The following is a 13,896-nucleotide window of genomic DNA, read 5'->3' as shown; positions in this document are numbered from 1 at the left end:
ATCATCAGTTTGACATTTCAAATGTTCTGCAAACACAGTTCCTACAGCGTCCCCTAGAGGCACTGATCAGATTTTCATACTAAATTTCTCGATAGCTAGCTACCCATTAGGCAATAGTCTATAGTGGTAGAAAACCGCGCAACTGTAGCGCGAGTCTCCACATTCGGTAGGTCCTTTCGACTACCAACAGTTTGACATTCCAAATGTACTGAAAAAACAATTCCCACATTGCCCGCTAGAGGCACTGATCAGATTTTCATACTAAACTTCTCACTAGCTACTCTAGCTAGACAGTTGTTGACAGCAGTAGATAATCGCGCTACAGTTCATATTCTGTCCGTACATAAATGTGTGGTTGATAGCCGAAGCCTTTTTGTAGAGTGTGAACGGTTCTTTATTCATCTTGCCGCACGCAAGGCAGCGTCGCCGTTGTGTTGTGGGCAAGGACCTGGAGTGCGGTCGTGTGTGATCTATATATTATATAATACAATATATTGTAGTAAAATATAAATATATTGTTTATTTTTGTGTTGTGACTGTGTGTATTTGGAATCAGTGTAAGTTTATTTATGTATATATTAGAAGTATTTTTGAAAATATTATTGCTGTAATTATTCGGTAGTAGTATTTTGATAAGCGACAAATTAGATTATGGATTATCCATGTAAATTTTTGTTATTTTTCTAAATTGTTGATAATTTAAGCCATATTATTGCCGTTTACTTGTACCCATATAAGCCATTGAATATTTTTTCTAAAATACAGATTTCGGGTTTTCGCCATATTCGTTGTTCACATAAACTCCTAAGAAACACATTTAATTACTAAGATATTAATTTTATAGTTTTGTCAGGCAGTTGTTATTAAATAAGTAAATATTTAAAAATAATCTTAAATTAGAGCTAGTTGTCGTATATGGTTCTAAATATGAAAACACCGTATACAATCAATAACTAGGTTTTCTAAGTATATTTACACATTAAATATATATTTACTTAGACAACAAATAATATAAAAATCATGAGAAAAATATTTCATATAAAACACGTTCACTTTTGAGTACAGGGTCGAATAAATTAATGCACTTAGCAAAAGGAAAAAAAACTTGTTTTGTACTGATACGGCTATCTAAATACCACACGTCCATCTAAGTACCTACACAAACAAACTCTGTATATTAATAGAAAATTACTTGTTTAAATATCTTCCTCTTGAAGAAATGTGTTGCTAAGCTCAAACCAAAAAAATGCTCAACCAATTTACTTATTACTAGCTGACCCGCGCAACTTCGCTTGCGTCACATAAGAGAGAATGGGTCAAAATTTTCCCCGTTTTTGTAACATTTTTTACTGGTACTCTGCTCCTATTGGTCGTAGCGTGATGATATATAGCCTATAACCTTTCTTAATAAATGGACTATCTAACACTGAAAGAATTTTTGAAATCGGACCAGTAGTCCCTGAGATTAGCGCCTTCAAACAAACAATCAAACATACAAACTCTTCAGCTTTATAATATCAGTATAGATTACTGACAAGACGTGGGGAAGGTTTGTATGGAGTGGAGTAACGAAAATTGTTGAGTGGAGCTGCACGGATCAGTTAGTTAGAAAATAGAGTTGCCGATTTGTTTTCAGTTAACTCAAAATCTTCTAAACAATTTTCAATTCTCAATTCTCGAATAGATAGAGGAAAGTTGAATTGTACAATTTGTCAAAGTTAATCTGATGTAACTCGGGTGAATCCGGGATGGACGACTAGTTGTAAATTTAATGCGGTCTGTTTTACCCGAAGGTATAGACCGCGGTGCCTAAAATATACACTAGTTTTGCCATATCCAATGTAAGTCCTACTTTATTGGAGGTCAGCAAATTTAGTAAACCGGGCACGTTACTCCCAACTATGATTAAAAAATCACAAAGCTCTAGTAGCACGTTACCCGGCCCAGGAATCAAACCAGACTAAAGACGCAGTCTTCAAACAAATTTTATTATAAAAGAAAAGAATTTTAATTGATTTAGCTGTCACACTAATAAAATTAAATGACATCATTAAATAAACAAGACGATTTAAATAAAAATTCAAATAACTGTACAAATAAATTCATCAATTTTAAGATAAAATCATTTGACTCAAAGTTCATCGACCTCGCTCACTCACGCATGGAGTACGATTCCTTGTTATGGTATAATATTTATTGTTATGTTATAATCTGGAACAAATCTCATAAAAATAGTTAGATAATACTTTTTGCAACATTTTTGGTAATAGGTACACGCACGGTTTTTTATTCATAAGTTAGCAAAAAGCAATATCGAATCGATAGGTTTTTGTTTATATTTTTTACACAACGATTGCGTAGTAGTCCATTGAAATGTTACAATTTGAGGGCCGAATATTGCATTTATTAGAGGACGCAATTTTATTTTTGGAACATGTAGGGGGGGTCAATAGAAGCTTAACTTGAAGTTTGTGGGGTTGCCACTCTTGTCCCCCGGCCGCCATCTTGGAAAAGGGGGTGGAACCACTTTATTCGCTATATCTCAGAAACTATGCGCCTTGCAATAAAACTGTCAAAGCATAATTTGTAGCAAATTATTTTTTCTACAAATATGTTTCATAACTTTTTGCCCTAAATTAACAATTAAAGAAGTTATAAGCAAAAATGTGTGATTTTTTTTACAAAAATTTTCTTTCCGTGACCGGTCTACTTCGTAGCGCTGTTACTGAGTTTCTAATTAATGAAGTTGAAAAAAAATATAGGGATAAATTTTCCTCGAAAAATACTCTACAAGATTGGTCTGAGGTAATTTTTTTGTATTTATACATATCAGCTAAGCCTTTTTTCCAAACTATGTTGGAGTCGGCTTCCAGTCTCACCAGATGCAGCTGAATACCAGCGTTTTACATGGAGCGACTGCCTATCTGACCTCCACAACCTAGTTACCTAGGATATAAAACGATACCCTTCGTTAAGACTGGTTGTCAGGGTTTCAAGCTTCTGACTACTGTTAACGACTGTCAAAGATCTTCGAAAATGACAGCCAGGACCCACAATTTAACGTGCCTTCCGAAACATAGAGGAACTCGATATGTGTAAGATGGTCACCCATCCACAGAAGAACCTCGGCAAGCGTGGCTTAACCTCAGAGATCGATCCGCGCGGCGGTCGCTAAAAAAAGTTATAGACTAATAAAGAAAATTGTTATAAAAAAAATTGCACTTTTTTGCTTATAACTTCTTTAATTGTTAATTTAGGGCAAAAAGTTATAAAACATATTTGTAGGAAAAATAATTTGCTACAAATTATGCTTTGACAGTTTTATTGCAAGACGCATAGTTTCTGAGATATAGCGAATAAAGTGGTTCCACCCCCTTTTCCAAGATGGCGGCCGGGGGACAAGAGTGGCAACCCCACAAACTTCAAGTTAAGCTTCTATTGACCCCCCCTACATGTTCCAAAAATAAAATTGCGTCCTCTAACAAATGTAAAATTCATGTAACATTTCAATGGACTATAGATGTTTTTCCAAATGGGAATATGTTCTTCCGCATTATAAATGCCAGTCATATTAATTCCTACTTGTTATTTGTTTCAAAGAGGGATTCGACAGGAAATCGTGGGTAGAACAAAGTTCCACCTGCGACATCGTCCGCGTGGAAAGATACGCGGGCTATATGTCTAAATCCAAGATAAATAAATATAACTCATTAATGTCCCATCGCTGGGCAAGGGTCTCGTCCCGGAATGAGAAAGGGGTTAGGCCTCGAGTTCACCACGCTGATCAAGTGCGGGTTGGGGACTTTGCATAGCAGCGTGCCTAATTTCATCCATTAGGTAGTGCTTGTGTGAGAGTTACAAACATACATCTATCATAATAAACTTTTACGTTCATAAAATACTAAGAATAAAGTATGGATCAACGTAGTATTGTTAACAATTTTAAACTCTAGCGACTTGTACACATAATATTAAAATGTAACGGGTCTTAAACGTGATTGAAAATAAATTAAGGGTTAGAATACCTTATTTGTTTACTCGATCAAATTGCATCAACCGTTGTCACTATATTATTGTACCTAGCAAAGTTATTGAGCTAGTATTTTATGTAATGTATTGTAAGTTAAATACGCAGTTATAACAAGAGTAGGTTCTGTCCTAGAGCAACAAGTTTGACCATGAATGTAACGTAATAACAGCTCTTAGTATATACTTACATAGGATTTTCCCCGTTATACAATGACAGTCTAATTAATCTATCAACTATTTTTATACTGATTCTTGACAAGTATAAATTAAGCGGGTGTATCTATCAAGTCCGTAGTTTAAATATAATTTGATCGAATTTCTAAAATAAAATATCTCATTTTTTTATCATATTTATTTTAATTAATTTATTGACGTTTAGTCTATATCGCTGATTGTTGGCAGCTCCTCGCATGATCAATTATTGTATCAACCACATTGTAAAACTTTTGAAAAGAGTGGCCGTGAGTTTCTCGCTAGCTCATACTGAAATGCGAAAGTGTCAATAATTGACCTAAATGAATAATTAATTTGATTTTGATTTTGATTTATCAATCGATAAAAATATAATTATTTATATCGTATCCAACTTTTTCATTTATAACACAAGTAGAAAGTAGGCTCACAAAACAGCTGTCCTTATATTAACCCTACTTCTGACCATGGAATCAAACCCGTACAGTTACTACTTGTTTCAAGACTCGGAAATGTCCAAAAGGTGACACGTTTCCAAAAATATCGACACAATTCTGTCGAAAAACCTTGAGAAGGTTAAATCAATTTAAACTTGTAATGAGCTTGACCTTAGTTTAATCGTTGACAGATATATAATACGCGTTAAAAACTGCATTTAAGTAAATTATGTTAATTAAGAGATTCAGGATTATTGTTAATATTTTTTTCAGTGTTTGTTTTATTGTCTTGTTTTTCAATATGTATAGAATTTACCTAATTAAGAATTAATTAGTTTTTTTGTAAAGATTTTTGGCAGACCAGATTTTTTATGTTCTTACTACTTCTTACTACATATTTATATATTAGGTCATACGAATCCACTAGAGGATTATGTAAATATACTTATATTATGTACTATATACGTAGATAAAATTTCTATTTATATTCCTGTAGACATTTTTTTTTTAATACCCGACATTTTTGTGTAATTTTGCTTATGATCATTAGACAATTTAACTTAGAATTCTCTTGAAAGGCAGTATAACACAACAGTCTAACAGTGATAATTAGAAATAAAACATTTTGTATTGTAAAATTGGCAAAAGGTCAAACATGGTTCACCCTTGAAAGTTAAAGTTGTAAAGTTATAAAGTTCTCTTTTTTAATTTATATTTTGTAATATAATTAAAGTTTAAATGTCGAGATTGATGAGGAGCTCGTGGCTTAGTTTACAACAGCCGCACGGATCGATCTCTGAGGTTAAGCTACGCTTGCCGAGGTTGTTCCGTGGATGGGTGACCATCTTATACATATCGAGTTCCTCCGTGTTTCGGAAGGCACGTTAAATTGTGGGTCCCGGCTGTCATTTTCGAAGATCTTTGACAGTCGTTAACAGTAGTCAGAAGCTTGAAAGTCTGACAACCAGTCTTACCGAAGGGTATCGTGTTAATACCCAAGTAACTGGGTTGTGGAGGTCAGATAGGCAGTCGCTCCATGTAAAACACTGGTATCCAGCTGCATCCGGTGAGACTGGAAGCCAACTCCAACATAGTTTGGAACAAAGGCTAAGCGAATATATATAATTAAAGTTTAAATGTCTGTCTTATAAGACAATATTCTTTTAAATAACTTGAAATGATAATATGAGACAAATAAAAAAATATATATTGTAAAGTCATAGTAGTCAATGTATTGTATTGTCCAGGAGCATGTCGGGGCCTGTGCCGTTCCCCCTGGAGGAGGAGTACAAGAAGAAGACGAGGATCACGCCAGAAGACATCAGGAAACTTCGCCTGTGGATGGAGACACAGCCACATCTGCCTAGAGAATATATTACAGGTATACCTCATTGACATACGTTACTTTTAACTTGTAATTTTTCTAGTGTATACTTACTTTTATCGATAACAGTAGTTTATGTCTTTCTACAGTATACTATTCTACATACAGACATAATGTCACGCCTTTTTCCTATGGGAGTAGGCAGAGACTGAAGAACATGATTATCATAAGAGCATTATCCAAATCTCTTTTGACACGCTCTACTGCTGGGCAAGGGTTTCCGCTCGGCAGGAGTTAAGAAGGGCATTATGCCTCAGTTCTACCACGCTAGTTAAATGTAGGTTGGCGAATTAGGTTGGCGAAATTTACCTTAAAATGCCTAAGGCGCTGTCTCCACGGGCGAGAGAATTGCGACGAGTCCGCCCTTGTATCGTCGGACAATCTCCACGAGCGAGCGATAATTCCGCCGCGTATCGTCGCGAGTCGTAACGGAATCGCAGAGATTCCGCGATGACTCGTAACGGTATCCCCGCGTTTTCCTTGTTTAAAAAGCTTATCGAAACAAGAGGCAACATTGAAAATAAATGACGCTGCATTTGACAGCGCGCTCGCTGCGCGCTCGTCGCGATCGCGCGGCGGACCCGCTGCTTGTCGCGGCCGACTAGCGCCGATGTATGGACGTTTCGCACGCTCGTTGCCACTCGTCGTATCGCGGCGATATTATCGCCGTGTGGAGACGGTTCCATAGAGAGTGTATAGAAATACGTGGCACGACGATAATATCGCCGCGATTCTCTCGCTCGTGGAGACAGCGCCTAAGGCGCTATCTCCACGGGCGAGAGAATCGCGACGAGTCCGCCCTTGTATCGTCGGACAATCTCCACGAACGAGCGATAATTCCGCCGCGTATCGTCGCGAGTCGTAACGGAATCGTAGAGATTCCGCGGCGACTCGTAACGGTATCCCCGCGTTTTCCTTGTTTAAAAAGCTTCTCGAAACAAGAGGCAACATTGAAAATAAATGACGCTGCATTTGACAGCGCGCTCGCTGCGCGCTCGTCGCGATCGCGCGGCGGACCCGCTGCCTGTCGCGGCCGACTAGCGACGATGTATTGACGTTTCGCACGCTCGTTGCCACTCGTCGTATCGCGGCGATATTATCGCCGTGTGGAGACGGTTCCATAGAGAGTGTATAGAAATACGTGGCACGACGATAATATCTCCGCGATTCTCTCGCTCGTGGAGACAGCGCCTAACATTTCGGCGCAGGCTGCACTTGCCGTGGTCGCATTTTAAGGTGAAATACGTGCTCGCGCTAATTCTCGTATAGGTACTATTATACATTAAACATGCGAAGCGAGAGTTTAAAAGTTATGATTATTTATAATACATGTAAAATGCTAAAAATACCTTTAAAATCAGACTTATTTATAAAACTATGTTAACTGAACTTTGATACTCAATGATCTCACAAAGCTACCGCGCGTAAGTGACAATTATTCACAATTATCAAGTCTCTGTTCAATTACAAGTGATCGGTAGAATCCATGACGCAGGCGGATAATAGCTGCATGTCACTTGATTATGTGTTATTGAACAAAGTCTTTGTACTGTTATGCACTTTTATCATAAATTAAGAGAAGAGAATTTTCTATTCCATCGTGTTGCCTGAGCCCTCATGTCGAAATTATTCAAAAAATACCTACTTAAAAAACCTAAAATACGTTTAGTTGTTCGTTCGTACACGGCTTGCGCGGCTCCGGTCGCATGCTTACCCTGTTTTAGCACTTTAGGAGTCCATTTATGATAACGCTTTTGATCGCAGAGTAGCAGTGTAGGCCGATTATTAGATACTTATCGCAATAGTAAATATTACTGAAAAGAAGAAAATTGTTTAAATTACAAAATAGTCTTATACACCATTTTGGTGTCATTCTGTCTTTAGTTTAGTTTAAAAAATAAATTAATTTAAAAATAAAAAACTGAATGAAACTTCCAAAACATTTTATCATTTGTGTCATAATATAATACAAAACCGGAAATGCTAGTTTCCAGTAAACCTTGATATAGGGTTACTTGGGCGACTTGTCGACCTTCTTGTATTGAACTTGACTTGTCAAAGGTACTATAATTATCGATATCACAATCAACATACATAAAATTCTTTCGTTACCTACTAACCCCCGGTTTCTGAGGAACATTTAACAGTAGTTTCTCTGTTCATTAGCATTTAAGCTTATATAAACATGACAGTTTGAATAATCATAATCATTTATTTGCCAGAAATGTAGTAATAACAAAGATATTAAAAACAATTTATAGCAGTACACATAGATAATAGATAAACAACCGCTTTTGCCTCAGAAACCGGACAAAAGTGACTGACTAATGTACAACGCTAAGCCGAAACTACTGGGTGTAGTTACAGTAAGTAAAATAAATAGCTTGGCCACTAACCATACGATGATTGAATGATGTTACATCTTAAGCTCTACTGACAGTGTGCGACTTATTCTAAGATATTAATCTATTAAATTTTATTCGCAATTGCAACCTGTCCGTCTATCAAACTACTTCAAAATTCCTTGCGTTTTTGCATGATTGAGTGGCAACAAACAAGGATATCATATTAGTCATAAATAATTATAGGGCAAGAGTTCAACACAGTAAAAACTATAGAAAATACATCATCATGTAATAAACATTATTATATGAGTACAGTTTATATACTATTTATGACTGGATAATTGCCGTCAAATTGAGGAGGTACAGTCAAGGAAACAGATAGATTTACTAGTATAACGTGCGTTACCTAAATAATAATAAAAAATGAAAATAGATTAAACCCCTTAGTGTTGCACTGCTGGACAAGGGTCTCCTCCGATAATGAGGGAGGAGTTAGGTCTTGAGTTCACCATGAAGGCTAATTGCGGGTTGGGGAGTTTGCATATTTTCAAGAACTGTTCTAAAGAACGATGTTTTCTTTCACCGATGGAACAAGTGATACCTAATAATTTCGAATACACATAACTTGGAAAAATCATTGGAGTGTTGCCTCAGGTTCGAACCTGCAACCACTTACGTGGAAGGCACCAACTCATATCACACGGCTAGATAACTTGCCGTGTAACGAGAGTATAATCACAGTGAATCTTGTATTTACTACGACTGCATCCAAGGACTGAATATTACTCGTTTAGTTGCAAATTGTTGTTATAATCATAGAAAACAGAATAAACGTTATAATAATGTACTTAAGATCTTGTATGCAAAGATAACTTGTAACGGAAAACATTTTCCGAGATAATTTAATTAGGTACTTAGAAAAATAGGGAAATTTACTTTTTAGTACCTGTATTGTTTGTCTGGACGATAGTGCATGCCACTTCTAATTGTTGGTCGGAATAAGTGCATGATATACTGAATATACTCGTATGTATAATAGAATAGAAAACGGGGATTAATGCGGACACTTTAAGTGAGGTGCGCCGTGAGCAGAAAAGTGAGATCAAAAAAAAATTGGATTATATAATCTAGTTAAAACTTAATTAGATATAAGATTTTTAATAAACTACTATTTCAGCTAATATAATAAATAACATATGTATAACATAATGTAAACGAGCATATCTCCTAACAAACAAGTAACTTGGCGAGAAGAATAAATGTATAACATTATTGTATGCAGCTTTTTTTAACTCGTCACTGTCCCACTGCTGGGCAAGGGTCCCAATCGAGAGAGGAGTTAGGCCGCCTTGAGTCCACTACGCTGGGCAAGTGCGGGTTGTATATTATAATGAATAAAAACTATTTTTTCACCTTTGAATACCTGACGTTTCGGCGCAGGCTACACTGACCGTAAGTTGCCTTTATGAGTGAAACATTCTGAATAGCAGTAGCCTCGGAGTATGATTGTCTGATAACAATAAATGGTAACAGACCCTCTTCATAAAACACACACGTTTCACCATTGAGTCATTTACCACTGCGTACTCTTTAATGTGGCATAACCCAGTAAACGCAACTGAAATAAAGAAGTATGCAAGTTCAAAACTAATATTTTCCATAACAAAGGCATAGGCTTTCTTTGAAATGCAAAAAAGCCATATTTTTATAAAAAACGTACACGTGGATACATTTTAACACTTAATTAATGCATAATTTTACGAGCACAGTCTAATTGACGAGAATATCGCCGTAAAAACCTGTTGATTGAACATTAAAACAACACATAAACTGTACGTTTTACTGATAAATAACGAGGCGATTTACATATTTATTATGTGTGAATTATGGAGTTCATAGATCCTGAACAACTGAAAGTTACTTAACAGATATTAATAGCTAAGCAGCTAACACCACTATCAGGAATCAAATCCGGATTATCAGTCAAAGTTTTTCTTCTTTTAGGGGTATTCGAAAAAATGTTCCCATTTAGAGAAAGGGAACAAATTTGAAAAGAGCTAAAGAGTATAAAAAGCATTCTATCAACCATCCGTGTCAATTGGCAATGGCAGTATGGAAACACGTGACGCTTATTACTATAAAATGAATGCAAGAGAAATGTAAAGGTCCCCATGTTACAGCCAGGTCATACAGATCATCTTGGCCAAAAGATCGAGGAATAAAAGGAATCGGAACTTCCAGAAGGAACCCACAATCAGTATCATAAATAAAACGTTAACATTTTTCAATAACACTAACATTATGTTATGTATGTATTTCAGACATGGACCTGATCCTCACATACCACTGCTGCAACCGAAGCGCGGAGGTCTCCAAGCAAGTGTTAGACCTGCACTACACGCTCAAGACGCTGTTCACCAACTTCTTCAAAGACAGGGCCGTGGATGCCAAGATATTGAAGACCCTTAGCTATTAGTAAGTAAATAGTACTGGAAATCTTCGCTAAATAAACACAAAGCATATTTTTACTAGTAGTATCTGAGGATTATTGTGAAATTACCAGGTGCTCTAAACCTTCTAGGCAAGTGATCGAGGGTTTGAACCCTAACAATGACTTTTAGATGTAACTAACTGTGCAGTGCAGGCACACATTACTTTGAAGCCTTGCATGCCTCACACAGACGTGTAACGTTCCATATTTCACGATATACGAAGGATTTTTGAAGGAACGACAAGACCCGCATTTGGTCAGTGTAGCGGACTAAAGGCCTAGACCGTCTTAATTCTAAGAGAAAACCCTTATCTAGCAGTGGGATGAATTGAAGAATATCTTTTTTATATTCTCTTCTGTATGTTTCAGCGTGCTGACACCCCTAGAAGTAAAGGCATACGATGAATCAACAGTGATATACGCTCGGCTCATAGATTATGATGCCAAGAACTTCATCTTTGCAGATGCTATCAGGTAATTAAGTATCACGAATTCAGACCAAAAGAAAGTCACACTCGACTAGCTTGGTGGAATTAAGATCTTACCTCTCTTTCATTTCTATAGGACAGCAGACAAAAATCTGTTATAAAAAAATATTTAGATAAGTAGATTAGGTAACTTTACAATCGGAATTATCTGCAATGACAACGATTAACGATAGATAAGTAATACAGGCGTCTTTATCGTTAGATAAAGACTCTCAAAGCAGACATCCTACAAAAATCTTGAAATTGTTTTACCTTATATCATAATGCTCAAGTCCGTTGCCATTTTCTCTGTACCGTTCTTTAGTAAACTCCCTCGGTAAGGATTTTTTTTCTTTTCCCAGAGCTGTCCTGATGATAATAGACCTGATCCAGTACGAAGAAGGCACGTGGCCAGGGTTCATCATCGTCATTGACCTTGACAAGGTCACGCTGTCACACATCGGAAGGCTTGACGTGCAGTCTGTACAACAGTTCCTGTACTTTTTACAGGTTTGTAGCGTTTTAGTGAATACGTTCTTCTAACGAATGGCGAATAGAAAATTCCTCCAGGACAATGCTATCAGTTTTTTAAAGAAAGATTGCCGACAATTGATAGTAGTAGGAGTCTATAAGTGATAGACAAACCACAAATGCAATACTTATTTATACTTGGAAACCATTGTTAAATAAGCCAATCTTTGAAGTAAATTTAATAAGTACTAATTGCAGAAGCCGAGTCAATACACGAAATTATTGCAAAAATATTTTCCATCCAATCCATCTGATCAAGCCAATTTCCAATTTCTTTTTAAACAATTTATACAAAATAATTAAGAATTCAATGAAGACTTTAACGAAGCTTCAATTAAACATTCCAGGTATTTCTAAAGCTTTCTGATTTTTTATTACAAAATCATTTACTTAGTCATTATTTATTTGTATTCCAGGAAGCCATGTTAGTAAAAATCAAAGGCCTGCATTTCCTAAACGCACCCTCCTTCATGGACACGCTGATGATGATCCTGAGGCCGTTCCTCAAGAAGGAGCTGATGGACATGCTGGTCATCCACCAGATAGGGTCCAAGACCATCGACAAGTACTTCCCCATGGACGGACTGCCTAAAGGAGCTAATGGCAGCTATAAGGACTTTGAAACTATTAATGGTTGGTTTATAATTTTTTTTTTTGAATATTTGAGACGAAGATGCGAATATTGTTGATTCAAAAAAAAGTTGCTATTTCGTACTCGAAGAGTAAAAACTGGACCCTATAACTGATAATAATATAGTCATGGCTGCATCAAAAGATCCAGTTCCATTTAAGAATTAAATGTGCTGGATAATTCCAAATAGGAGGACTTATCACAGCTTCTATTTTTGTTTGTCATCCAATAGCAGAGTATGCGATTGTTGATCACAATCTACTTTCACAAACACCATTGAGGTTTTCTAATTCCTGTTGGCATAGCATCGATAGCAGTTCGGAGTTTGGATACATAACTAGTAAAAGTTTGCCCTCTTAACATGGGATTGATGTTACAATCTTAGTGAATATGGCCAAATAATAAAATAACTTACATTCTGCTAAAACAGTATGGATGTTGCAAACAATTGACCTAAATAATTCCTTTCCCTTCTGTTCCAGCTGAAATAATGCAAAAAATAAAGAACGCTAAAGATTTCTTCGTGGAAGAGAACAAGAAGCGCGTGGTGGAGTCCCTGAGACCTGGCAAACCGAAGACCATCTCTGATATATTCGGCTCCGTCGAGGGATCCTTCAAGAAACTAGATATTGATTAGTGATAACTGAGTGAAACTGTGTGTTGTGTTATTGGGTGATATTATATGTTTAAATTGTTTGTTTGGTTTTTACTTTATTTTATTATCCCCATTACTGCCTAATGTTGGGCAGTCTCCTCCAGAAATAAGGAAGCAACTTGGCCCTGAGTCCATCACGCTGGCTCAATGCGGGTAGAAGACTTAGGGTAAATTTGAGAACTGTTTTAAAGATCTCTCAGGTATCCAAGTGTCATTAATTTGATGTTCTTCACAGTTAAAAAAAATTTTATGCTTAACTTCGATAAGCCTCTTTTGTGTTGCATAGGTTTTAGACTTCAAACTGCTTGTTGTGAAGTTGCTTACACCATTGGGGTATGCTTTTCATTCGTCGTAAATGAGTTGACTTTTATTAAAAAGATCGTTCAGTTATTACCGATATTTAATGCCTTACGATAACGTTGACTAATAACGTAACAGGTAACATTCACTAATATTTTTTTACGATGTTACCTATATTTTTGCACAGTTTTTATATATCGTTTTTGTCTGTCTGCCTGTCTAAATTTTTCTTCCCGATGCACGATGACTTGGAACTTTAAAGTTCAGGTTATAAATGTCAGTGCAATGATAATCAATAATATTTTGATCGTAATAAGAAATAGAACAAAAAGTGAGATTTTCCAGTCATCCTAGATTTAGTTTTAGGTACTAATACTATATTATGCCGCTCAATACACCGTAATTTTATCCTATGCTTGATACATAGATTGATA

General features: G+C 36.3%; 1 protein-coding gene across 1 annotated transcript; it reads left to right on the top strand.

Moving 5' to 3' along the window:
* Positions 1 to 397: 397 nt before the first annotated feature.
* On the top strand, positions 398 to 13,203 carry LOC142981901 (clavesin-1-like). The gene is made up of 7 exons (XM_076128041.1): positions 398 to 557; positions 5,906 to 6,039; positions 10,709 to 10,862; positions 11,248 to 11,352; positions 11,708 to 11,855; positions 12,293 to 12,509; positions 12,990 to 13,203. The coding sequence occupies exons 2-7, from the start codon at positions 5,910 to 5,912 to the stop codon at positions 13,142 to 13,144; spliced, it is 909 nt and encodes a 302-aa protein (XP_075984156.1). The 5' UTR covers positions 398 to 557; positions 5,906 to 5,909; the 3' UTR covers positions 13,145 to 13,203.
* Positions 13,204 to 13,896: the final 693 nt, after the last annotated feature.

The sequence above is a fragment of the Anticarsia gemmatalis genome, chromosome 20, assembly GCF_050436995.1.
Source record: "Anticarsia gemmatalis isolate Benzon Research Colony breed Stoneville strain chromosome 20, ilAntGemm2 primary, whole genome shotgun sequence".
In the NCBI taxonomy this organism is placed as follows: Eukaryota; Metazoa; Arthropoda; class Insecta; order Lepidoptera; family Erebidae; genus Anticarsia; species Anticarsia gemmatalis.
This window is presented reverse-complemented; position numbering and strand designations above follow the sequence as displayed.